At 37.4% G+C, this 26,604-nt stretch overlaps 2 protein-coding genes across 2 annotated transcripts in view; one reads left to right on the forward strand and one right to left on the reverse strand.

The window, feature by feature from the left end:
• Positions 1–6,768: 6,768 nt before the first annotated feature.
• Positions 6,769–26,604, reverse strand: part of LOC135932111 (major histocompatibility complex class I-related gene protein-like) — a 44,838-nt gene continuing 25,002 nt past the window's right edge. The window contains exons 4-6 of the mRNA XM_065470297.1: positions 7,722–8,036; positions 7,342–7,458; positions 6,769–6,818 (exon numbers count right to left, since the gene is read on the reverse strand). Of these exons, the coding sequence (XP_065326369.1) occupies positions 6,769–6,818; positions 7,342–7,458; positions 7,722–8,036 (482 nt within the window). The remainder of the gene's footprint in view (positions 6,819–7,341; positions 7,459–7,721; positions 8,037–26,604) is intronic.
• Positions 15,125–25,817, forward strand: LOC135932536 (major histocompatibility complex class I-related gene protein-like). Its single transcript, XM_065470014.1, has 6 exons — positions 15,125–15,179; positions 15,651–15,920; positions 17,499–17,777; positions 22,196–22,516; positions 23,636–23,716; positions 25,804–25,817. The coding sequence occupies exons 1-6, from the start codon at positions 15,125–15,127 to the stop codon at positions 25,815–25,817; spliced, it is 1,020 nt and encodes a 339-aa protein (XP_065326086.1).

A 26,604-nucleotide genomic window follows, 5' to 3' on the forward strand; every position in this document is an offset into this window, starting at 1 on the left:
ATATTTTATTCACAACAGAAGAAAAGAAAACATATTGAATGCTTAAGTGACACATTTTAAGTGACACATGTCATATTCCCCAGAAAATATTTTCTGGAGAAAATAACTCAACCTCTCCAGGTTGTCTTTCACCTGCTCCCTACTCTCATTACAGATCACATTGTCATCTGCCAACATCATAGATGTTAGATCAAATTAGAACCAACAGAGACACCTGTCTGACCTAATTTATCAACCTGTCCATCATCATTGTAAACAACAAGGGGCTCAGAGATGATCCCTGATGTAATCCCAGTCCCACCTTGAACCCATCTATCACTCCTACTGCACACTTCACCTCACGCTGTCCTCATACATTTCCTGCACCTTCCTCACAGACTTCTCTGCCACTTCTCACCTCCTCATACTGTTTCTCTCTTTTCGCACAAGAAATATTTGATCAACTCCATAGATCAAAAGATAGTTGATCTATGGATCAACTATCTCTGTATGGAAGTATGGATCCATAAATCAACTATGGCATAGAGACAGTCAATCAGATAGTTTGCCCTACATAAACACAAGCATAGACAAACACAGCTGCAAAAATTAAAGTTGGGCCTGTTCATGCAATACAAACATCCAACCGAGTACTAATTTACAGAATATGTACAGCAACCTGTGCACCAGTGGTCTATTAGATGTTATAGCATTATATGTTGATAGGTTTAATCAGTAGTATATATAAAATATAAAAACATTAAGCTGCGGAAGATACTGATACAGCCAGAATAACATTATACAGTCATGTTTGAAGAGTGGGTGACAGGGAATATGAAGAATATCATATGACACAAGTCACTCAAGAAAAGTGTGACTCAAACAGAGAAGTGAAACCCAGGGTCACGAGTAGGAGTACACATAAACAAGTGAAACTGTTAATCCTGTCCACAGAATCCTTTTCATGTGGACAAGAAAACTATAGAGTAGACGTGTTTAAATGCTCACTGGCTGTATTTATGTAAATGTGCAATGGAAGGTAAATTAAGGTTATACATATAAATATAGATTTATTCAAAAGGAGGAAAAGGATAACTTTTTCCTTATAAAAATAATTAGGTTTTTTTTTTTTTTTTTTTTTTTTTTTTTTTTATCCAGGAGCATTCATGACAAAGTCATGACACTCATTCTAGATGCACAGTAGCACATTTGCATAGTTTACTTTTGATCAGTCTTTTCTGAGGCTTTAGGTCTGTTTTATGGTATTTTAATCATTTTAAACTGCTTCTAATATTTCTGTCTCTTATTGTTGTTTTTATTTAGCTTTCAATTAAGAGAGATAATAAATCTTGAATGTGTCACATCCAATGACAATAGCAAATATCTATTCTCTCTGAGTGCAGGTATTGGAGTGTGAGTCCTATTGTCCTCCTGGTTTAACTGTCTGGTGCATTTAAAGGTTTAAGCTGAATCCACTTCTTCCCACTTTCTAATAATATCTGTTTCCACTGTTTTGCTTTGTTCTTAGAAGTTTTTATTTCTTTCGCCTCACTGTCCCTCAGATAAACTTTGGTAAATGACAGCTGTCAGTGTTGGACTGATTCTCTTTTCTATAATTTCATTGGATTAGGTTCTTTAAAAGCTCTTTACAGCTGTTTATTTTTCAGAAATTGTATGAAAGTATGGCATACCAGTTACCATTTAATTCTTGATGATTTCTCAGGATCCTGGATCTTTCTTTGAAGCAGTTGTCCAGCTGAACTCATAAAATCAAATGTAGTCAGCAGCAGGTTTATTCTGTGTGGAAAAAAAACAAAACAAAAAAAACAACAACTCACAGAGTAAAACAGAAACACCAGCATGGCTGCTGAATGTTCATGGGAGGAGCCATTTTCAGTCTTTTAGCTACATTGTCTCTTCAGTTTTAGAGTTAACGACTCAGTCAGGGTGAAATAATTCATACATGTTACTGTTTAGAATGACGTTTTGAAAAGTTTGGGATTTCTTGCCACTAATGAAATAGTAGCTCAGTAGCCCTCTAACAGAAACTCTTGCAATAACATACTTTTCTGATACAGATCAACTGTCTGCTGACTTTAAAGTGTTCAATCTACACTTGCCCAATCTCTGCTATTTTGGTTCTAGTTAATTTGCTTTCAGCAATTTTTACTTCTCCTCTCTCACCGCTGTCCTCAGATACTTGTCTCTGTGGTAAACTTTGGCCTGTGGCATTTTTTTTTATTGTCGGACTGTTTGCCAGTTGCTCTGTTCTCTCTGCTGCTTTACTTAGATAAAGATTTACTGGGTTTTTTTGTTAAATTTGCTGTATTTATACTGCTTCTCATGAAAAAAAAACATAGATCCATTGGTAATTAATAATTTTAGACCATTTTCTAATCTTTCTTTTCTCAGTAAAATATTTGAAAAATGTTTACAAACAATTGAATGAATATCTTTAAATTCACAGTGTTTATTATAAGTACCAATCATAGCTCAGAACCAATCATGGCACAAGAGAAAACTCTTAGTGAAATTATCAATGGCCTGAGGATCAACAATGATTCACTGAGCATCAGTTTTAGTTGTTCTTGATCTCACTGCTGCTCTCATCACTGTTGATCACAGGATTTAATTCAGAATTCTAATTCTTAATTCCATACAATTCACTTTGGGTGAGCTGAATTTGCCCACCGTGGCTGTGGATGCTGATGTACTATCGTGGTGTTCTGGGAGGTTTAAAAGAAGGTGAGTCTAAAGTAAAAATGTCTGCTGTGATAAAGCAGGTCTGACAGGTTCAGCTGATCTTTATTTTCTGTATTTTTCACATCAATAAGATTCTTTTTTCTTGACTCTTAAATTCCTTTAAAAATAAATTGTCTTGTAAAAGCACCAGCTTTATATATATGTAGTTGCTAATTTATAAATTTCATTTTTTTTACCTCTATATGGTTGCATGCATTTTTACATTTTTTATTGCATATATAAACATGTAATTAAATGCACATACACAGTATTTCAAAAAGTCAAGAACATTTGATATATACACATTAAATATACACTTAAAATCTATTTTGATTTAGAGTTCTCTAAATTAAAATAGAAGTTTTGGAATAGGATGTAACACTGAGTCAAGTCAGTATACACACAATATGTATACAACACATTTTAACTCACTGCAAGTTTACTCTGACGACTCTGTAATTGGTCTGAGCAAAAGACCCACCGGCGTGCTGATGACAAATAAGTTAAAAAAAACTTGGATCAGCAGACTGGACACGTTTCATGAGGTAAACACAGTGTATGTATAGCAGAGATGAAGTTTTCAGTCTTTACAGAGAGGCAAATGTGGAAGTGCCTTGATTCTGCATTCTTACTAATGGCCAGACGGGGGAGCTCTATGGCAGATGTCCAAATAGCTCCCTTGAACTTGGTGAACAGTAAACGGTTTCCTGATGAGTTTATAGTATTAGTCACTACTTTTAAACCTTACATGATGGTCATTCAATACATTTGGAGTCAAAAAACGATGGATATGCTTTAGGTTGGACCTACCTTGCATTTGTCTAATTGTTACTGTTATGATATTTTGGAAAATGGAAAGACATTTTAATTCAGGTATTACTTTGCAGATGAATTTTTGAGATTGAATTTATATCAGAACAACAGGTTACAATATAAATTTGCACTGCAATCAATGATTAAATTTACCTTAAAAACAAGGAAGCTGTATTACTTTTGCCAGCACAATTATTCAGTAATCACTAAGAAAGAGCTGATTCAAGTTCTGATCCACATGCTCATCAGAAAAATACCAGAAATGTAAAAACTGTTATTAATAAAAATAATAAAATGACCAAAAATCTTCTTTGCACTCAAGTTGCTTAACTGGAGGTTTGTATACTTGTCAAGAGGGCGGTGGGTTTGTCTGTGTGGTCTTTGGATTCAGTCTCTCAAATATTAACTTCTCAAGTTCTCAATTTTAGAGACTTCACCCGGAGCTGTAAGGTCCAAAAATACAGTTAGTCCCACTAATTTTGCACTGACTTTTACATGCAGTATCAATGCAACCCGTGTGTGATGAGGTTGAAATGAGGAGCTGTTAGCATAAAAAGAACTCCTCCAACACATCAGCATGTGACACGTGAGGCCTACTCGAACCCTACTGCTGAAATAAATGTTACTTATAGTGGGATGCAAAAGTTTGGGCAACCTTGTTAATAGTCATTATTTTCCTGTATAAATCATTGGTTGTTACAATAAAAATGTCAGTTAAACATATCATAGGGAGACACACACACAGTGATATTTGAGAAGTGAAATGAAGTTTATTGGATTTACAGAAAGTGTGCAAAATTTGTTTAAACAAAACCAGGCAGGTGCATAAATTTGGGCACCACAAAAAAAGAAATGAAATCAATATTTAGTAGATCCGCCTTTTGCAGAAATTACAGCCTCTAAACGCTTCCTATAGGTTCCAATGAGAGTCTGGATTGTGGTTGAAGGTATTTTGGACCATTAATCTTTACAAAACATCTCTAGTTCATTCAGGTTTGATGGCTTCCGAGCATGGACAGCTCTCTTTAAATCACACCACAGATTTTCAATAATATTCAGGTCTGGGGACTGAGATGGCCGTTCCAGAACGTTGTACTTGTTCCTCTGCATGAATGCCTTAGTGGATTTTGAGCAGTGTTTCGGGTCATTGTCTTGTTGAAAGATCCAGCCCCAGCACAGCTTCAGCTTTGTCACTGATTCCTGGACATTGGTCTCCAGAATCTGCTGATATTGAGTGGAATCCATGTGTCTATGGATTTATGTCTAGCCGAGATTTTTCTTGGTCTGCCACTTCGAGCCTTAACTTGAACTGAGCCTGTGGTCTTCCATTTTCTCAATATGTTCCTAACTGTGGAAATAGACAGCTTAAATCTCTGAGACAGCTTTCTGTATCCTTCCCTGAAACCATGATGGTGAACAATCTTTGTCTTCAGGTCATTTGAGACTTGTTTTGAGACCCCCATGTTGCTACTCTTCAGAGAAAATAAAAAGAGCAGGGAAACTTACAATTCACCCCCTTAAATACTCTTTGTCATTATTGGATTCACCTGTGTATGTAGGTCAGGGGTCACTGAGCTCACCAAGCCAATTTGAGTTCCAATAATTAGTTCTAAAGGTTTTGGAATCTATAAAATGACAACAGTGCCCAAATTTATACACCTGCCTGATTTTGTTTAAACAATTATTGCACACTTTCTGTAAATCCAATAAACTTCATTTCACTTCTTAAATATCACTGTGTGTGTCTCCTATATGATCTATTTAACTGACATTTTTTATTGTAATAACCAACGATTTATACAAGAAAATAATGACTTTTAACAAGGTTGCCCAAACTTTTGCATCCCACTGTATAACATTTATTTCCATTTATTGCCTCTTGTTATTTTAACTTATACTTTAGTGTCACCTGCTACTGGATGTAGGCGAATCTTGATATGATATGATCAGTATTAAAAGCCAACATTTGATATTATTAAGATGACCAAAATGAGTGTCAATGCAGCTGGGACTGATAAACTGAAGAGAGATGTATAATTGCATGTCATTTATATGAGATTTAGTATATTTTACTAAAATAAGCAGTGGACCAAAGACTTGAGACTTGAAAACCACAGTTATGATGGAGAATTGAAGAACATGCCCATGCTGTTTAACAGGTAAAATTGTGATTATAGTGAGTAGATTAGTTTCCCCACGACTCCTACAGTTAAATGCTAAAATGTAATTTTTTAAAAATAAATGGGAATTCTACTACAAACCTCTGTTCAGATATAGAACTATAGATTTTTTTCAAGTATTCTTCATTTGTGGTTAGGACTGAGAACTGCTGTGGCAGAAGGCCAGAAACAGTAGAAACAAACTCTTATATCAATCATATATTTTGCATATTTTCTTTTATCACTAATCTGAACAGTGTCAAGCTGTTTTTACTTGCAGCTTCAGTTTGTTATCAGATCCTTGCTGATATTCCCATCTGATAGTAAAAATGTAATCATGTCATATAGCAGTTGTAATTTTATACGATTCCTCATATAAAACTTTACCTTCTGAGCTAAAACAAAAATATTTTCTACATGATATCAGTAATGTTCTAACATCAAGTTATTTAATCAGTTTGTATACATGAGACAGAACACAGTAAGGAAGTTATAGTAGGATCAAAACAGGACGTAGCCAAAGGTGGTCAAAGATCAGGGTCATGTGACCTCACAGATCAAATGCAGGAAATCCCGGGTTAGTTATTTTCACAGAAGAATAAAATAATAAACTGAGAACATTTCATTTCCAAATGAGAGTCTGTTGCTGTAATCCTTCTGATGTTTTGGTGTCATTTGGAAAATACCACATGCTTTGTACGCTGCCAATGTCTCAGTGAAATCACACACTTCAGGTCTAACAAACTGTCATTGTCAGATGCATAACTATCAATAAAGGTATAACATTTACTTTTGCTTTTTAGCAGACTTGTGATACCACTGATCAATACGGTGATTACATACTGAAGCACAATAAAATCACAAATGCATGAAACACATACACACAGCAGCTAGATACAAATATATGACCATGCACTAATTTACAGTAAGTGCAGCAGCCTGTTCACAGTGATCATTACCTGTGCTTTATGTATTTACTGGTGTTTTTAACACATTTCTTTGAACTATGAAATAAACAGCAGCAGCTGAAGGAAAGTCACAAAGAGAGTGAAGTGAAGAACTCTTTGCAGGACAGTCAACTTTGTGGATTTAGTCTCTCAGACTGCTCAGGGCCATCGTCAGGAGCTGGAAGATAAAAAATACACAGTTTACAAATATTTTATCCTTTTGTAGGAGATGATTTGTAGTGCTATTGTTTTCTGTTTGAATATATGACCCCGCTTCCCAAGGAGATCAGTGGCATTCGAGTCAGCAGAATATGTATCATGAAACTGAATGAATTTATACTTTGCTTTCATGAAAATCCTGATTATTATATTTCTAATCACACCCCACATCTGACAAATTACAAACGAATAAAAGCAGATTTTTGGATGTATAACATTTGGCTAAAACAAAAAAAAAAAAATCATATCAGTTGTCTTTTTTTTTTCTTGATTGCACAATTATTTTGTGTCCATTTCCTTTTTACGTGATTATTTTCTTCCCTCATCATCCTTTTTATGGCCTGTAATCATCTCACTGTGGCTCTGAGCCTTATAAAATTACTTTAGAATTTATGTGTTTGTATCCAAACTGATCTGGGAGAAAGATTTCGGAGATGAATTCAAAAACTAAACTCAATATTTCCCACATTCAGATTTCTCACCTTTCTTCTTTTTGTAAGCTACAAATGCCACAACTGTGATGATGGTGACAGTAAGAACAATCACTGCAGCACTGATGAAGGTCACAGTGTCAGCTGGCTTCTCTGTTGAACAACACATGGCAGCATTTTATAATATTAAACAGAAAACTGTGCCGATACCAAGGAATGAGTGAGGAACGACCTGATATGAATGAAACAATAAATGACACAAAACTATTACTACTCAGTCAATACAGATTACTCAGACATTAGTTTGAGTAATCGTATTGTGATGCATCATATTGTATATGGTACTTAAGGGTTAGGGTTAGTTAACTGAAAAATAAATGTTTAGTTAACAGCTTGATAACATCAAGCTCCTGTTTTATAAACCCTGCAGGATCCAGTCTTACCCCAGTTGGTCCTGATCGCTGTTTTGTCCAGTTTGGTGATAATGTGCTCGTTCACAGCAGAGAGCCTAAACACACAGTCGTACCTCTGCCGGTCTTCAGGTGTGACTGATGAAAGTTTCAGATCAACACTCATCTGGAAGGTCCCATCATTGTTGGAGAGGATCTCTCCAGGATCCACATCTTCATGAAGCTCCTCTCCATCTTTCCTCCAGAACATTATACCTCTGTCAGGATAGAAACCTGTAGTGTGGCAGCTGATCGAAGAGGAGGGAGTCTTCTGGAGGAGAGACACTGAGGGAAGAACTGGAGAGACTGGCAGTTGTTACATTCTTCATTTAACTTTATTTTACTCTACCTTGAAATCAAGAAAAACATGAATTTTCTATTTTATTTTGTTTTATTATTATATAATTCTACCTGTTTCTACCAGAAATTATATTGTAATAGAAGTCTGCTTCTAAAAATCTTAGGTTTTAGAAGCAGACTGTGAGAGAGTGTTCCAGGGAGAAGTAAAAACACGAGACAAGACAAGGACATAAGAAGCTAAGCAGGGAAGATAAGGGAGAGGAGAGGAGAAAAGTGCGACCGCCTTCGCCGAAAGCCAAACGAGATCAGTCACATCAGTCACCTTCAGTCATGGCTGTGGCAGCAGTTGTGAGTAAAGAACCCAAGTCAGGCACAGACTGTGATGTGAGTGAGCTTTTATTCAGAGAGGTGAAAACACAAAAGTAAGGACAGAACTAAGAAAACCTAAACTTGGAAAAATCTAACAAACAAAATCCGAAACCATACTCGCTGGATAACACCCAGGGAGAAAAACATGTGGAGGAACACAGGGAATCATGAGCAGAGAGACACGGAGATACACCAAGTAACACAAACAGAACGACAATGAGCACAGGCAACCACACACTAAATATACACACACAAGGTAACGAGGAAATGGCACACAGGAGGAAGACATAGCTGAACCTAATTAGACTAGACCTGGAGGAAGCAAACCAGAAAGCATGAACATAGAACCAGAAACACTAGACATCACATGGAGAACCAAAACCCTAACTCTTGCCCAGAATACAAAATCAAAATAAACTAGAACATTAGATCATAAACACAAAACACTGGGTAAACTGACCCAGGACCATTAAGAAAAGAACAGAATGCTTTTATTGTAACATACAGCTGCTGTCATAATGAAACTGCTGTCAGTGTAAGATAAAAAGGAAAACAGAAGATACAAGATCAAGTCATTTGCTTTTAGACTAAGTTATTTAGTAGTCTAATACTACCAGAAGAAAAAAAATGTACTTAATTTTTACAGCTCCTATCGAAAAAAGCTGGACCCACCCTATCATGTGTCTGTGAAGGTTCTCAGTCATCCAGGACCAGAAGCTTTTCTTTCCAAGCTCCTTACACCCTATCATGTGATTTCCTGAGGTCAGATGGCCCAGGGTGTGAGTGGGCGTTAAGGCGTCTGGCAGTGGCGGTCCTAGCCTGTTTGGCGCGAACACTCCCTCTCAAGTTTTCAAGCACTTTAATAAACAAGCAAGCAATTCCACCTCTCACATTATTGCGTAAAGTTGACAGCACGTCAGGCAAATAGGCAGGCTCAATCCCTGGCCTCTAGCGACTGTGGAAATCGCTACACTCCTCTTCTTTCTCTTTTTTTTAAACTGAGCACCTGATGGCTTTGACCTTTTCTTGTCCATCTTGATTTTAATTTTGCACTCCAGTATGATCACCCATCCCCCAACCCGTGGATCAACACAACATAACCAATAGACCTACACCTTAGTTCACAGATTCGCTTTGTCTAGGGTTTATTTCTGGGATTTCGCACAACCCAGGATTCAAATCATTAATAAAACATGGGCTCAGATTTACAACATTATGAATGAAATGTGCTCTATTTGGGAGCAGCAGATCTCCCTCCCCTTTCCATGGGTTGTGTGTGAGACTTAAAATCAACAAAATATAAAATATACATTTTAAATTGTTATTGGTCCCTTTACCCCGAGTCCTAAATGGTATATTTATTTTTTTACTCTTAAATATTTATTGTTTGTTTACTTGCACTGCTGTAACTGGAGCCTCGTCCTCTCGTCTCTCTATATACTGGAGTGTATATAGCAGAGATCAGAGGCGGAGGCAGACATTTAATACACCCGGGGCTTAGCCATAAAGGGTAGTATGCATGTGGGATTGGGGTGGGGTGGGGGGGTGGGGGTGTTAGAAATGACTGAAAGATTAATAGGCTCTGTTTTGAGTTTTGTTAAAAAAGAATGACTTCATATAGGGAAAAATATATATCACATATGCAGGACACCTTAAACTACTTTTTTTAATTAAGCAGCAAGGCAGAACAAAGTCGGGGCTGTATCAAGACACGAGGACTAAACCCCAATTCAAACAGACCCAGAACTGATCCGGAATTAAAACAGGACTACAACAGTTCAAAATCAGGACTACTTAGGACTTGCACTACAGTTATTTTTTAATTCTACCAAAGTCCACTATTTAGATTCAGAAATGTTATATAATTATTTAGCCTTGTTGTGCAAACAAGCCTGCATAACTTAATAAATATAGAATTTGAAAAATAACAAACCTAAAAAGAAACACTAGGTACGAGATACATGAGTACCTATGATACGGTGATACTTTTGGTAAACAACCATTTGACTAACATGTGTGTCTCACCTGCTCTTGTTCCATCTCTGTTCTGTCCTCATTCTCCATCTCCCTCTCTGTTCCTCTCTCTCCCTCTCTGTTCCTCTCTCTCCCTCTTTGTGCTGACAATCAAGCCAAACACCAACATCATCAAATATACAGTTAAAACCAGATATTTACATACTCTTCAGATAAAAATTCTTCTTCTGACGAAGTTGTGTTTTTGTATTTTCCTACTCAGTTGTATATAGTATTTGTATTTCTATTTTATTCTATTGTATATATTATTCTATTCTATTTTATTTTATTCTATTGTACATAGTATTTTATTTTATTTTATTGCATTCCAGTGTTTTCTAATTTCTGCTACATAACTTTGCACTTTTGCTCTAACAAAACAAATTTCCCACCCGTGGGACTAATAAAGGCCATCTTATCTTATCTTAAAACACAAACACTTTTTTAATTGTAACATCAAATCAGACTAAATGTTTATTTTTTTTATGTTGATAAATATAAAAACATATTTGTTAACTTTAAGAGTAAAGAGAGAAACTATCTGTATTTCTTAATTGTAAATGGCACCAAATTGTATTGAAAATTGAGCCACACTTATGGAGCTCCACAATTCTTTTCCTGGTGTTTTGGTTGACATCTCTTGATTTTACCCTGTCACAGAAACAGGCTCTGTGTTTTGCCTTATATGCATCCATAGGTGTGCCACCAATTTACTCACATGGACTCTACTAACCTATCAGAAGCTTTTTAAGCTCAGAATGGAATCCTCTGGAATTTTCTTATTAATTAACAATAAACTTAGAGTATATGTACTCCTAAATTTGATGAAAGTGATAAAAAATAGACAGCTCTGTCTCTCTTTATTCTGACATTTAACTAATTCAAAAGATATTTCAATATTTATTTATCCAAAACAAAACAAGTTTACTCTAAATTGATGTTGTACAGTCAAAAAATTGTTCTTGTGTTTTCCATAAAGTGTATGTAAATATCTGGTTTAAACTGTAAATAAACTGCTGTGTATTGAAATTCCTCTTGTTTTGCATAGAAATATACTGAACAACATACAAAGCATAATATATAAAATAACATCTACCAGAGTTTTTTCTTTGAAAGAAGCCCCTTATGTCCTTTCTTGTATATCAGTACATTACTGAAACCGTTTTATTTAGGCGTGGAGGGTAACAACTGGAAATATGAAATAAACACACATGTAAGCTAAGACTCTCTAAAGAAGCAGCATTGTTGTTGTTCGGCTTTTAATTTCGCCATTTGTTGATTCACTCGAAGAGCAAGTAACGTAATATGGGTCAAGTGACCCGTTTGACATCAATCTTTCGTGATAAACCGTCATATTTACATTATTTGTACAGTACGAATGATTTGCTTTGGTAACTGGTCAAACTTAAGCTCTCCTCTGTCTGCTTGGCTGCGTTTCTCCAACAGCGCACTTGCAGGCAGCAGCTCCCCTCGCTCAGTCGCTTAGAGTCTGAGCTCGGATCATACCACTATTAGGGGGGATTTACGCACAGTCGTAAATTCCCACAGTGTGCACTATGTGCTTCGAATGTTGTGTGTAGTTTTTGTTTTATACAGTTGTCAGCCAGGCATCTAACTATGAAAAAATTACACTCCAAAAGACCCCGGGCTTCTGAAAAAACACCCCCCCCGCCACTGGCTGCAACACGTTTATACAGCCGTATTTCGCATATGACTTTGAAAGGCGGAAGAGGAAGTAGTTTCTTCGAATGTGTCACGGTTCTGGGTCCGTTGGACCCAGTATTTTGAGTTTATTATGTTTTGGTTTACTTTTGCATCATGGATTCTTCTTTATGTTTCTCTGGTACTTTGTGTTTCAGTTATCTTGGTGTTTTGGATTGTTTTCTCATTTTGTGATGATGGTGGTGATGATGATTATTATTATTAGAATTTCATGTTTCTGTTATCCATGTTTTAGGAATTGTGGTTTCACTTATAGTTCAGTTTCATGTGTCATTTTCTGTCTGTCTCTCTGTGTTGAGTCCATGTCTCTGAGTTGTGATTCATGTTTCCTGTTTTATTGTGAAAGTCTTTGTCTTATGTTAGTGTGTGCAGCTTTGTTCCCCCTGTCTCGTTAGCCCTGATCTCTCCCAGCTGTGTCTCCCTCCTGTTGCCGATTCCCTCATTACTACCCTGTGTATTACTTTGCACACAACAATCACTTCACCTTGGAATGAAAAAAAACATATGAGAATACGGTTGCCAGCTCAAACACCTGGGGCTTCCACGCCGTCGCCAGCTCAACCTCCTGGTCAACCTTCTGCAGCTGCTACGCTGTCTTTAGCTCAACCGGCCGCAGCTACCAAGCCGGCCACTCAACCGGTTATGGCTTCCATAACAGTCACTGCAAGCGACAGGCAGTCTCTGGAGTAGAGCTGATTGCGAATGAGCGCTCTTTGCTCATCAGTGGAAATCACTGAAATTTATGGTCAAGCAAAGGTAGCATATTCATTTTTACTGAGCAGAAAAGCCCTCTGATATGATGATCCCTGTTGCTGCTGCATTTGTAGTCCTTGATCTCTTCCTTGTTGCTGTCGTCGGATTTGCTGTTTACAAAAAGGATGAAAGCTGAGACATTCAAAGAAGCAGATTTCATCAACCAGTAGCAGTAGTGCAAGGCTCAGATTGGTAAATTATGATATTGTTATTGAGAAATTAATATAAAAGTTTGTCAGCCAATATGAACTGTCCATCCATTTTCTTCCATTTATCCAATTCAGGGTCCCGGGGGCCGGAGCCTATCCCAGTTGCCATATGGCGAGAGGAAAGGTACACCCAGAACAGGTTACCAGCATGTCACAGGGCTCAGTGGCGGTCCTAGCCTGTTTGGCGCCCTGAGCGAACACTCCCTCTGGCTTCAGCAGCAAGCAGGCGCTCACTTTTCACGTATAGAATTTCGAAAAAAAACATTGGTTCAAATTATAAGTCTGTATCATAATGTCTGGTGTTTTGGTGTTTGTTGTTTTGTTTTTATTTTGTTGTATTTTGTGAGTTGGTTATCAGATGCCGCTCCAGCCAGCCAGAGAATCCCCCGCCCTCTCCTCCCTGTGCCGCAAACGGAGGGCGCCGTTACTCCCAGCAAATGGGCGATAGAAAACCGATCGGTGCCTATGCCATTCCCACTATGTGCTGGCTGATGTCGGGGCAGCATGAGTACGAGCAATTTTTTTTAAAAAATGTATTTACTTTGGCGATGCCCATGATGCCGCCCCGGGCAACCACCCGTGTCGCCCGTATCAAAAACCGCTACTGACAGGGCTAACACATAGACAACCATTCTCACTCACAGACCAGAATAATCAGACAGCACAGACTCGTGCATCCTGTAGTAGATAGATCCTGTTCACGTACATGATTGGTGATAAGTCCTCACGCTAACGTGAAGCGCGTCTGCCCCCGGGGAGCATGCGCACGGTTTATTCATGCTGCTTTCAAATCCGAGCTGCGAGAAAACACTGCTTATAAAACCAGAGCTGTGAAGGCGTCTCTGAAAGTTGACGCTGTAAAGTCAGCAGTAAAAGAACACTGTATAACTGCAAGAGCTGCAAATTAAAGCTTTCAAATGTCACGTTTTTTTTTTCAGACATATGCCGTATGTATAACTTGATCCTATATATAAGTGACAGTTTTATAAATCCAATTTATACCCTTTACAATGTTTCAGTGCAGCTGAAGGACAATAACAAATCTGCAACTCTGAAACTGGACACTCTGTAAACCTGTGCTGCCGTCTGCACAAAGGGGAAAGTCAAATTCAAATCAAGCTTTCAGAATTTACTTTGAATCTTGCAAAACCTTTACAATTAAAACGTGAACATTTGAAGGCTTGTTTTTAAGTCATGGCATGGCATTAATCGCTTACTTTGGAGGCAGAACTTAGACACAGCCATGTGGGAGGGGGAGGAATCTGATATTTGTACTCTTTCGGATTTTCAAGCCAAGTCCTCCATATTTTCATGGTTTCCTGGTCCGGCAGGTTTAAGGACAAAGCGAAGATGATATTATTTTTGTTTCCTCTCTTTTACCATGGTTTATTTGCAGGTAAGAACAATTTTCAACTCTAACAGCACCACCCCCGCCCCCCTCTCTTTTTAATGCATCATTTACTAGATTAAAGATGGTGTAAATGGGAGACGAACAAATCCACATTTTATCAGTTATGCTTTGTGGCTTGACAATGGAATTTTACTGGCATGGCTACTTTAGAGATGTCTTTAGAATACTTGTTGTGACAATGGAGCATAAAAACTGCACAACAATTTAAATCAGATTTACCTTGTTACAGAAGCTTTCAAAAGATACATATCTGTAATATTTTTTGGCATTCCGAACTGAAAACTTTTGATTTTTAGTTTTACACATTGTTTTTCTGCATAGCTCATGCTCGATCATTTATATATCCACAAACCGAAAAGGTCTGACAGATTGTATCTGTCATTAAAATCTTTGCAATTTATAGAAAACTTAAACAGCACATCAAGTTCAAAGACAAAGGTAAATAGATATTTTATGATAAATGTTTTGTTATTTAATGAAAAATCTTTAATATTTATCATGGACTTACTCAAGTACTACTGACCAAAAATATCTATGATTGTTGTTCTAGATTGGTCTTTTGAGCCAAGCCGGACACTTTTTATTTTTCAGGTCAGTGAGCACAAGTAATGTATTTTATCAGGAAGCAGCCTGTATCCAAAGAAAAGGAGAGGCGTCACCATGGTGACCAGGAAACCAAAGCTTTAAAAAAACGTGGTTTGAGTAGAAAATCGTGTTGTATTTTAACAATAAACACAGTTTTAATATTTAACCTTAACTAAGTTGTTGTTAATGCCTAAATGAATTATTTTCAATCAGTAACATATTTTAAAAGGATACGAGCCATGTGTGTGCGTGTGTGTGTGTGTGTGTGTGTGTGTGTGTGTGTGTGTGTGTGTGTGTGTGTGTGTGTTGTTTTTTAAGTGGAAAATAATTGATTTGCGTTAAGGGACACGAGTTGATAGACAAAAGCTTGTGACTATTTCCCGAACTGCCATGAGAGTCTATTGTTTGGCCACATGAGTTTACCAACCTGAGATTAACATTCTCTTTAGGAGGCTATATAAGCCATATCATACTGAATTAATCATAATTCTGATGATGTTTGTATATTTCATGTACTTATTTACTAATATTGTAAATATTGTTCCACAGTGAAACACTCGTTGATGCTCTCTGTCACTGGATCCTCTGGAGACCCAAACATCTCAGAGTTTACAGGTGTTGTATTGGTTGATGGCACTGAGGCTGTTTTCTGTGACAGCAGGAGCAAGAAATTAGAACCTAGACAGGAGTGGATGAAAAAAATATTCAGTAATGACTCTCAGCACTTGGCATCGTACATGCAACAGTGTTTTGAAGATCAGCCAGACATCTTCAGATTCTTGATTTCTACTTTAAAGCAGCTGTTCAATCAAATAGAAGGTACAGTATTTTGTGTTAAACCTGATTAATATAAATCAAGGAATATGCTTAAGTAAAACTAATTTAATCATATTTTAATCTATCTTCTTCCACTTACCCAGCTCATGATCAGGAGCTAATCCAAGGTACACCCTGGAGAGGTCAACAGAATGTCACAGGGTCAATAGAGAGACAGACAGCTATTCACACCAACAGCCAATTTAGAATCACCAGTTAAGCTAATTCATATATACTTTTTGGACTGTGGCAAGAAGCCAGACTAGCTGGAGAAACACATAAGCATGCAAGCACAGGAAGAATCTGCAAACTCCACAGAGAAAGGGAACACCTGACATCAGGATGCAGCTGGAAATAGTAGTGTGATGCTCTGAGCAAATTTCGGGCTGGGAAACCTTGGATTCTGCTATCCTTGTGGATGTTACTTTGACATGTACCACCTACCTATGCATTGTTGCAGACTGTTTCATGGAAACGGTATTCCCTAATGGCTGTGGCCTCTTTCAGCATGATAATGCACCCTGCCACAAAGCAAAAACGGTTCAGGAATGATTTGAGGAGCACAGCAACAAGTTTCAGTTGTTGACTTGTCCTCCAAATTCCTCATATTTCAATCCAACCTAGCACTGTGAGATATGCTGGACAAACAAGTCTGATTCATTCAGCCTCCAACCTCACAGCTTACAGGACTTAAAGTGTCTGTTATGAACATCTGGGTCCACAGCACACCATTGGGGCTCTAGTGGCATACATCGATGGTTCAGGGCTGTTTTGGCAGCAAAATGAGGGTCCAACACAATATTCGATAGGTGGCCATAATGCTCTGATTGGTACAATGTAGATGTATACTTAAAAAAAATTATTGTTGGAGTCATGCCCCCCAGCATACGAGTAACTTGCAACTTCCCACTTTACCCATATGATTTGAGTAAAATTGGCTGGAATCTTTGCCTTCTATAAGCTGTAATAATTTGACATTTGAAGATATGTGGGTGATTTTTTTGTCACATTTTATGGCACCATTGCAACGTCACAGGACTTTATATTGAAAAAATAAAGTTGTGAGTTGTAAAGCTCTCTCTTTATACCCTTTCACTTGAAATATTACTGGATATGGGTTCTTGAATATTTTTTTCAAGCACAAGTTTGACCTTGGGCACTAACCATGAAGGTCGAGGTCAAATGCTTAGCCAACATAGGTACTCATGCCCCCAAGGCCTCAATATATTGTTGTGAAGTTTGAAAAACCATAAAAAAATGTTGGTTAATATAAAGTTTTCACTGATTTTCACATTTGGTGTGATCTTGACTTTGACCGATTTTCACCCAAATTAAATCTGGTATCTACCAACACACAAAATTTGAAAATTATATCTTGAAAACATGGTTTATAGGCTAGATGTCTGTCAGATGATTCCTGGGATCATCTTTTTTTTTAATCTTGAATTATCATACCAACTTTAACAATTAAAAGTCAGCAGATTATCTGACTTGAATCATGGGTATAGTGCTAACTTCAGATAATAGAAAGAGTATTATCATAGTTCATTGCTTACCCTGTTTCTTTTTCTCTCTTTTTAGGTGTTCACATATTACAGAGAACAGGTGGATGTGAATGGAATGAAAACACTGATGAAGTGGTTGGTATGGTACAGTATGGGTATAATGGAGAAGGCTTTCTTGAACTGGATCTTAAGACACTGACATGGATCCCACTGAAACCAGAAGCTGCCATTATCAAACAGGAATGGGATACTGACAGAGCTGTAATAAAAGAAATTGAAAGCCTCCTCACTAAGTTTTGCCCAGAGTGGCTGAAGAGGTATTTGAACTATGGGAGCAGCTTCCTGCAGAGAACAGGTAACAGGAATCACATGACCTGAAGCAGTTTCAAGGATACAGTAGTGTTTTATATATTGTATAAAATAGACACTTTTTTTTGTAATAGAAAAGGAAAATGGTACAATGTTTAGGCTTTTGTATTTACAGTATTTCCCAATTGTTTACACACATATTCTGAAAGCATGCCTCATATTGTCAGAATTCTACACACAAATCAAAAAACATACACACAATGGGCAAAACCCTTCAATTCTCCTGCAAAATGAAACTTTACATTCAAAACAATGTAATTTCCTTAAAATGGTATTTTGTTTTCAAATGACACACACAAACCATCACATGAATAGACATTTATAAGAATTAGTTGATCGCTGATGTGCTTAATGTAAAACACTGTGACCACTTCTCCAGTCATCATAATGACTTACTGTAAGCATTTTTTGTTCAGTGTTACACTTACTACAGACAGTACATAGGCCTACATAAGTGCACTGTAAAATATTTCAGAATATTGGTTGTATACAAAATACACAAATACATGGTACCAAATATATGTTACTGTAGTTTTCCCACAAAAATATGTACACAGTGTTCATCCCATCCAACACAAAGTTCCACATACCGTGGTCTCCATATACAAACAGCAGAGAATGTACTGAATACAGTTACAGTTTAAAAAACAAACAAAAAAAAAAAACAACTATGCTGCATCCTCTCATCTGTTTCGGTCTGGCCACAGCACCTCATCCACATCACAAGCAATGTTTGCCCTGGCCAAGCAGCGGGGGAAATATCACCTAGCATGGCCAAATGACAACATACCTGAGCTGCTCTGTGTGTGTAGGATTTCCAGGAATGTGATCAGATGGGTAGTGTTGAAGGGGCCAAGGGCGGCATGGTGATGGATGACACCATGGTTGGATTTGCTGTCGCAATTGCTGCACAGATTGTGCTCTTCACACCACTCTGGCCAGGGACTTCCACAATGGCACATTGACCAATTATGTTCCTGTCTCTCCAACTCCTTTTTGCCAGATTGAACCCTGCTTCATCTTTGAAAATATATTTCATGGGGGTTTCCATGGAATCCAGTTCAAAACACTCTCTATACAGTTTTTTCTGATGGCTTGAGCAAATTTTTGTAACTATTGGCTATTTTTGTAAAACTCTACAAACAAATAAGAAAACCCTTCACCCAATCAGCAAAACATTGTAGTTTTCTTGTAAAAGCGAATAACCCTTGCTTAACTCTCCACACCTTTGTAAAAATTGTATTTTCGTATCCAACAGTTAACACAAGCCATCACATTAATAAGCACACAATGCACCAACTACACACTGATGGTATGAATAAACAACACATCTGACTTTTGCTTTCTCTGTGCACAAGGTAGGCCATGTCAGTTTGAGGTCATACTTTTGTCATAGATCCGTAAGCATAGAGAGATCCAAACTTCAAGTACTGGTGTTTATTCGCACACATCAAAACAAACACAAGTGTTTATTTCCAAGTATAGGATTATTTGCAATCGCCATATTGACTATATGGGTTTCTTGGTCTGCAGTGAACATGCTTCCTCTGCCCCCAGCATCTGGTTGTCTAGCAATTCTGTAAAGTAACAGTTTCAGTATTTTTACATCTATGGTATTGTTGTGTTTCTCATTAGCATATGGCAGTGCTACAAATCTTGGTGCAAAGTGACTGTACTAACCGATTCTCATTTCAAAATGTCCTTATGATACTTGCTACAGTGTAGCGGCTCGAGTTAGGCTGAACCCGTTGGCCTCCTCGGCCTCCTCTAATTCTCACTCTTCTCACTCTTCCTGCTCCCTCCATTGTACTCCACACACAGAGCTTACCTGTATTATAGTGCTTAGGCTGATTGCAAAGTGAACTTTTTCTCTAAAACAGTTTTCACATGTGACAGTGTGCCAGACTGTTGGCAAAATAGTGTAAATAATAGCCATAAATGTGTATAGTTTTGCTAGGAGTGTGTTGATCATTTGGAAATTGAGTGTAAAGCAGTGAGTTGTGTTTATAGTTCTGCAAAAAGAGTGCTGTGCAGTGGATTGTACCAACAGTTTTGCAAAGTGTGTGTTACAAAATGGCAAACTGAGTGCAAAGCAGTGTTTGTGCTTTTAGTTTTGCAAACTCAGTGAGTGATTTTGCTATAAGTAATAATAGTTTTAGAAATTGTGGTATAAGAATCACAGTTAGGGTCTAAGCATTCAGAAAAAACTGTGATTGTCATGGCCCTGGGTCATGTGACCCAGTATTCTGAGTTTCTTGGTGTTTTTGTTATTCTTTTTAGTCTAGTTTCATTTCAGTTTATCTAGTTACATTCTGCCATGTTTCATGTCCAAGTTTTCTTTGTTTGTCAAGTTCAAGTCATGTCTGGGCCTCCTTATGTTTCCTGTTTTATTTTGAAAGAGCTTTGTGTTGCGTGTTTATTGTGTTTAGTTTCACGTGTCCTGTCATTATGTTAATTGTTGTCAGCTGTTTTCCCCATGTGATTCTACTTCCTTTGATCATTCCTTATGCGTATTTAGTCTGTGTGTTTCCACTCAGTCAGTGTCAGATCGTCTGTTAACCTCACCACAGTTTTCATAGGTTTACTCCATTGTTTGTCTGTGTTTCCTAGTTTGCTCAGTGTTCATAGTTTGTCATAGTTTTTCACTGAGTGTCACAGCCTTCTGTTAACACAGTGTTCATAGCCTCCTTAGTTTCCCTAATTCCATGTTTTTCTCTGCAATCAGCCAATAAAGGCTCGCTTTATTTTTGAAACTACGTTTTTGTCTCCACCGTGTCTGCATCTGGGTCTACCTCTTTCCTCACACCGGCGCACCCCGCCGTGACAGTGATAGATAATAGATAAGTAGTGATACAGAAAGACAGACTTATGAAATACAGTATATGCACTTCAGATATATACGCATTACAATATAGTCTACAGTACTGCAAGAGTACCATCTGCAGCAACCTAGCCTACAGTAACAGTAGGCTTGTGGGCATAAAATTGTCCTCGAAGAGTCGCTGCTGAAAGTGAATGTAGGTTACACTTGCGCATCCTGATATTGAAGATCTTTAACTCTTGCAAAGTTTTGCTCAAAAGGTTTGATCACATCATTAGAAACATGTGTGTTCAGTTGCTGAGTGTAAAAGATGACAGCTGTGTTGACGTTGTGTTTACATTTTGCTGCCAGTGTTTACAGTTTTGCAACACATATGTGAAATGTGTTTAGTGAGTAATAATGTGTTTAAGGTTTTGAAAAAAAGAGTGGATGAGTTTTGCAAATTGTGTCTAAGTACCTGAACAGTGTTTAAGGTTTGGCCAAAAGAGTGTTTGATTCGAAAAATAAGTTAGGCCACGAAGAATTTGGTTTAGAGAATGAAGTTTAGTGTTTTAGCAATTCAGAAAAACTGTAACTCTAACTGCAGTAAATATACCTTAAATGTTTTTTAGTTTCTTTGTTTTATACTTTTTTTTTAGCCTGAAATTTGCTCAGGTGTGATTTTGCCTCATTCTTCCACACAGTCTTCAAATCCTGAAGGTTCTGTGGGCCCCTGCTATGAACTCTGAGCTTTAGTTCTTTCCATAGAGTTTTCAGTTGGATTCAGGTCAGGTCATTGGCTGGGCCATTCTAGCAGCTTTATATTCTTTCTCTGAAAACAGTTGAGAGGTAACTTGGCTGTGTTTGAGATCATTGTCTTACTGAAACATCCACCCTAATTTGATCTTCATCATCCTGATAGATGGCAGCAGATTTTTTATCAATGATGTCTTGGTACATTTTTCCATTCGTCCTTACTTCAGTTATATGAAGTGTGCCAGTTCAACATGCTAAAAAGGGCCCCACACCATGATGTTCCCACCTTCAAACTTCACTGTTGGTCTGGTGTTTTGGGGTTATATGCAGTGCCTTTGACCCCCAAACATGGTGTGTATTACTATATATTGAACTATCTATATATTCTCCCAGTATTTCTAAGGCTTGCCTAAATGTTGTTCAGAAAATTTTAAATAGACTTTACTGCTGAAGAAAAAGCATGTTGTAATGCGAAATTAGAAATTCTTCTGCAACCGATGCCATCAGTATATCTTGCAAAAATAAGGTAGCAAAGGTCTTGAGAGCTCACTGATTTTTACCCATCGTGAAATGTTTCTTGTGTGACACCTTGATGATGACACACCTTTTTATAGACCATCAGTTGGGACTGAACCAGCTGAAATTAATTTACACTAAGGTTTAATCCTCCATGTATTAATGTTAGGCTTTGTATAGATTTATAATACATCTGTTGTCCAAAATTTGTGAGGGATATGAGGGAATTTCAGGCCAGGTCAAAACTGACCTGAACCACTCTGTGAAGGCATAGTGTGTGAACAGTGTTTTGAAGACAACTCTAAACTCTTTTCCACCTTCCCTCTCTCCAGTTCTTCCTTCAGTGTCTCTCCTCCAGAAGACTCCCTCCTCTCCAGTCAGCTGCCACGCTACAGGTTTCTATCCTGACAGAGTCATGATGTTCTGGAGGAAAGATGGAGAAGAGATTCATGAAGGTGTGGACCACAGAGAGATCCTCCCCAACAATGATGAGACCTTCCAGATAACTGTTAATCTGAATGTTTCATCAGTCAGACCAGAAGACTGGAAAAAATACGACTGTGTGTTTCATCTCTCTGGTGTTGAGAACAACATCGTAACCAAATTGGATAAAACAGTGATCAGAACTAATTGGCATGAAAACAACAGGATGGGTGAGAGAAACTCATTTCATTCATTTTGTTTTCTGTTACTATATGTTGTGTTTGAATGTTTTGTCCACTTTTGTGTTTGAACTCAGGGTAATCCCCAAGAGCATTTTTTTTCATTGCCCTTAAGATTAATCCTATTTCCTCACATTGTTTCTAATCAATAAAAAAAATCATATTTATTTATGTTTAGCCTCACAATTGGAGAACTGTTACTGAATGAATTTAGGGGTTTTATGGGGTGAGGAAAAAGGCACACATACAAATCTTACATAAATGCCCCCTACACTAAATTTCTTTAGTTGACATTCATCCTGTTAAATTTTGAAGTGTTGCATTTTCTTCCTGCACACTGAGTATATTAAAGTGGCTGAGGTTTGTCCAGAGCCAATCCCACTGTCTTCTCTATCAGCAGTTATTGCTACACTGATGCAACTAGTCCCATAAGTTTGCCACAGCTGTTGAGGAGGTTTAATTTGCAGGTTTAATTTGAAGTTGTCCTAGATAACCTCCTAAATAGCTGCAGTCTCCTCCACCCCTGTAACCTTCTGTTCATTGATATATGTAATGTGTTCTTCTGCATAGTCTTGAGGTGAATTATAACCGAATAGTTGGTGATTGGATTGGTGGGTGCCAAGGCATGCCCACACACCGGTGTGCCATGCACACTTCATCTCTGGGGGTCCAACCTGCTCAGAGATCACCTGCACATCTAATGCCCAGTTTCTGTGGTGGACCATGTAGAGGAAAGGCGGGAGTCTTGACAGAGGAGAGGCTATGTACTGGCAGGAGGGACTTCCGCACACTGCCCTCTTTTTCACTTTTTGGCCCAGCCATCCAGCCAGAGAAGCAAACAGTAGAGTAGTGCATCCCCAAAATGACAGCAGTGATAAATAATATCCTACAATATTTCAGGACCACTTTGGTTCCTAAATTGCTTTTGTGTGGGGGAAAAAACTTTCCCACCCTTGTTTTATTTTCATACTCATAATAATTTCACATCAGTACAGCCTCATATAGAGTTGATACTTTATTTTTTCCCCTTATCAATATGTGATTTAAAGATGAATGAATCTCATAGTAATGGGTTCATCTGTGTATTTTGTCTTGTTATTTTCTGAGCAGAACTCCTCTCCATCATTGTTGTTGTTCCTGTTCTCATCACCGTTGCTGCTGTTGGATTTGTTGTTTACAAAAAGAAGAAAGGTGAGAGATTCAAATGGGCTGAGCTGTTGCTCTAATAAAACTGAACATGTCTGCAATTATGTTTCCTTTTTATTTCAGAAAAAGAAATTGCACCTTGTAAGTAAAATATTTTACAATTTTACTTTGATCTATGGATTTAAAAAAGGTTGTGTTAATATTGCAGTCTTATTATATACGTATAAATCCAGACTACGACCAGTGGAATAACTATATGTTTTGGATCTTATAGCTCCTGTTAACATCTATGAACTTTCTGAGACACTGAATTGAGATTGGAAACACAGCCCACACAGCGCCATTTGGGAAGCTATACACACCTGCAATTAAACACATTAAAAGCAAAGATGTCACAGACTTTGATCTTGGACCCAGGATTTTGATGGTTTGTTTGATCTTGGATTTTTTTCCTTGTTTTCTATTTGGTGGGTTTGGTTGGAGTTTATGAGTTTTGTTCCTTGTGACTTTTTAAACTTAGTTAACAAGTGTTGTTCCTTCTGTGTTGTTCATTATTAGAACCTTATCTGTGTGCATTCGTATATTGTTAAGTCTGTCCTTTAGTTTTGTATTCGCGGTTATCTTTTCGTATTGTATGATTTTCTTTGTCATCTCTGTTCTTAGTTCATTTATGTTCATTTGTATTGAGGTTTTTAGTTCTTATACTCGGGTTTGTCTTGTTATCTTTCTGGTAATTCTGAACATTTGTGGTTAAATTTTTTTAGTTCTGGTTGTTTAGCTCTGATGGGGTGGATGTTTAGACACCTTAATGTTCAAAGGCCTCTCCTGCCTTTGTATTGTCTTCAGTTAAGACAAGAAGATCATTGATCATTTTATTTTATTATTAACAAATTGTTTTTGAACGATCAGTGATTACAGCATGTGATCCCAGCTGCCTTAATACGTTTTTTGTTGTCTTAATAAACCAAGTGTTGACTGTCTTACAAACTTTTTTAAAAAAAATTTAGTTTTGATTCAGAAGCTTTAATCAACCAAAAACACTGTTCAAAATCACTTCATGCTGGCTTGAGTCAGGAGCACAAGGTCCAGTTTCTGCCCAGATAATACAATGCACCAGAGTCTTAGCTCTTAAACAGAGCTCCTAGTCAATATGTTATAAAATATTGTTTGGGTACTATAAAGCACGTTCGGCATACAAATCTGTGATATGGATTCACTTACTTATTCACTTAGTTACTATATTTAAGATGATGTGTCTGCTGTCTGTTTTTAGATCTGTTTTGTCATTTAAATATGAAATTGTAATATTTAATTATTTCATATTATTTAATTGCGCATCATGAACTTACCTGCAGATGCAGTCTGACATAGAAGGAGCGGCACCATTAGCTTCTTCATGTGTTGATAATTGGAGTTGAACTGCAGAACTAACCACCCCTGCTAGCATGTAGTGATAGGGCCTTAGCTCATGAGGCCCAGCAGAATACCACCCACCCTGTGGACACAGTACTCAGAGGAAGCTCTGTAAAAGTCCAGTGCAGTGTGGATCTAGTTGGGTTTCAAGAGCAATGATGATTTGGAAAACATTGCTAGATTCAATTCACTCAAGAATGGATTTGTGTATGAAATCCTCATTGCCATTTGTATGTAGGTTACACTTGCGCATCCTGATATTGAAGATCTTTAACTCTTGCAAAGTTTTGCTCAAAAGGTTTGATCACATCATTAGGAACATGTGTTCAGTTGCTGTGTGTAAAAGATGACAGCTGTGCTGACGTTGTGTTTACATTTTGCTGCCAGTGTTTACAGTTTTGCAACACATATGTGAAATGTGTTTAGTGAGTAATAATGTGTTTAAGGTTTTGAAAAAAAGAGTGGGTGAGTTTTGCAAATTGTGTCTAAGTACCTGAACAGTGTTTAAGGTTTGGCCAAAAGAGTGTTTGATTCGAAAAATAAGTTAGCCCACGAAGAATTTAGTTTAGAGAATGAAGTTTAGTGTTTTAGCAATTCAGAAAAACTGTAACTCTAACTGCAGTAAATATACCTTAAATGTTTTTTTTATTTTCATTGTTTTGTACTTTTTTTAGCCTGAAATTTGCTCAGGTGTGATTTTGCCTGATTCTTCCACACAGTCTTCAAATCCTGAAGATTCTGTGGGTCTCTGCTATGAACTCCGAGCTTTAGCTCTTTCCATAGAGTTTTCAGTTGGATTCAGGTCAGGTCATTGGCTGGGCCATTCTAGCAGCTTTATATTCTTTCTCTGAAAACAGTTGAGAGGTTCCTTGGCTGTGTTTGTCTTACTGAAACATCCACCCTAATTTCATCTTCATCATCCTGGTAGATGGCAGCAGATTTTTTTTATTAATGATGTCTTGGTAATTTTTCCATTCATCCTTCCTTCAGTTATATGAAGTGTGCCAGTTTAACATGCTAAAAAGGGCCCCACACCATGATGTTCCCACCTCCAAACTTCATTGTTGGTCTGGTGTTTTGGGTTTCAAGAGCAATGATGATTTGGAAAACATTGCTAGATTCAATTCACTCAAGAATGGATTTGTGTATGAAATCCTCATTGCCATTTGAAAAGGTTGGAAGTCACAAACATAAATTATCATGTGTATTATAGTGTATCATCATAATATAACTCAATTGGCACTTGGTTGTCAACACAGAACCTTTCGTGATCTTGTTTGTATAATTGACTGATTCTTTATAAAGTTACATTCAGTGCCATCCTGCACACTGAATTAATAAGAGAGATTTCACTGTGTTGAACTGCTCTGATCTCTTAACAAAGGGTGCAAATATTTTCTAACCTCATGCATAATTTGATGTAAATGGCAATAATTCAAAAGTGACCCCCAGGTTCTTGTATACTGGTAATTATTTTAACAGGATTAATCTAGATAAAAGTATAAACTTAAATACAGTGT

The sequence above is a fragment of the Pelmatolapia mariae genome, linkage group LG22, assembly GCF_036321145.2.
Source record: "Pelmatolapia mariae isolate MD_Pm_ZW linkage group LG22, Pm_UMD_F_2, whole genome shotgun sequence".
NCBI lineage: Eukaryota > Metazoa > Chordata > Actinopteri > Cichliformes > Cichlidae > Pelmatolapia > Pelmatolapia mariae.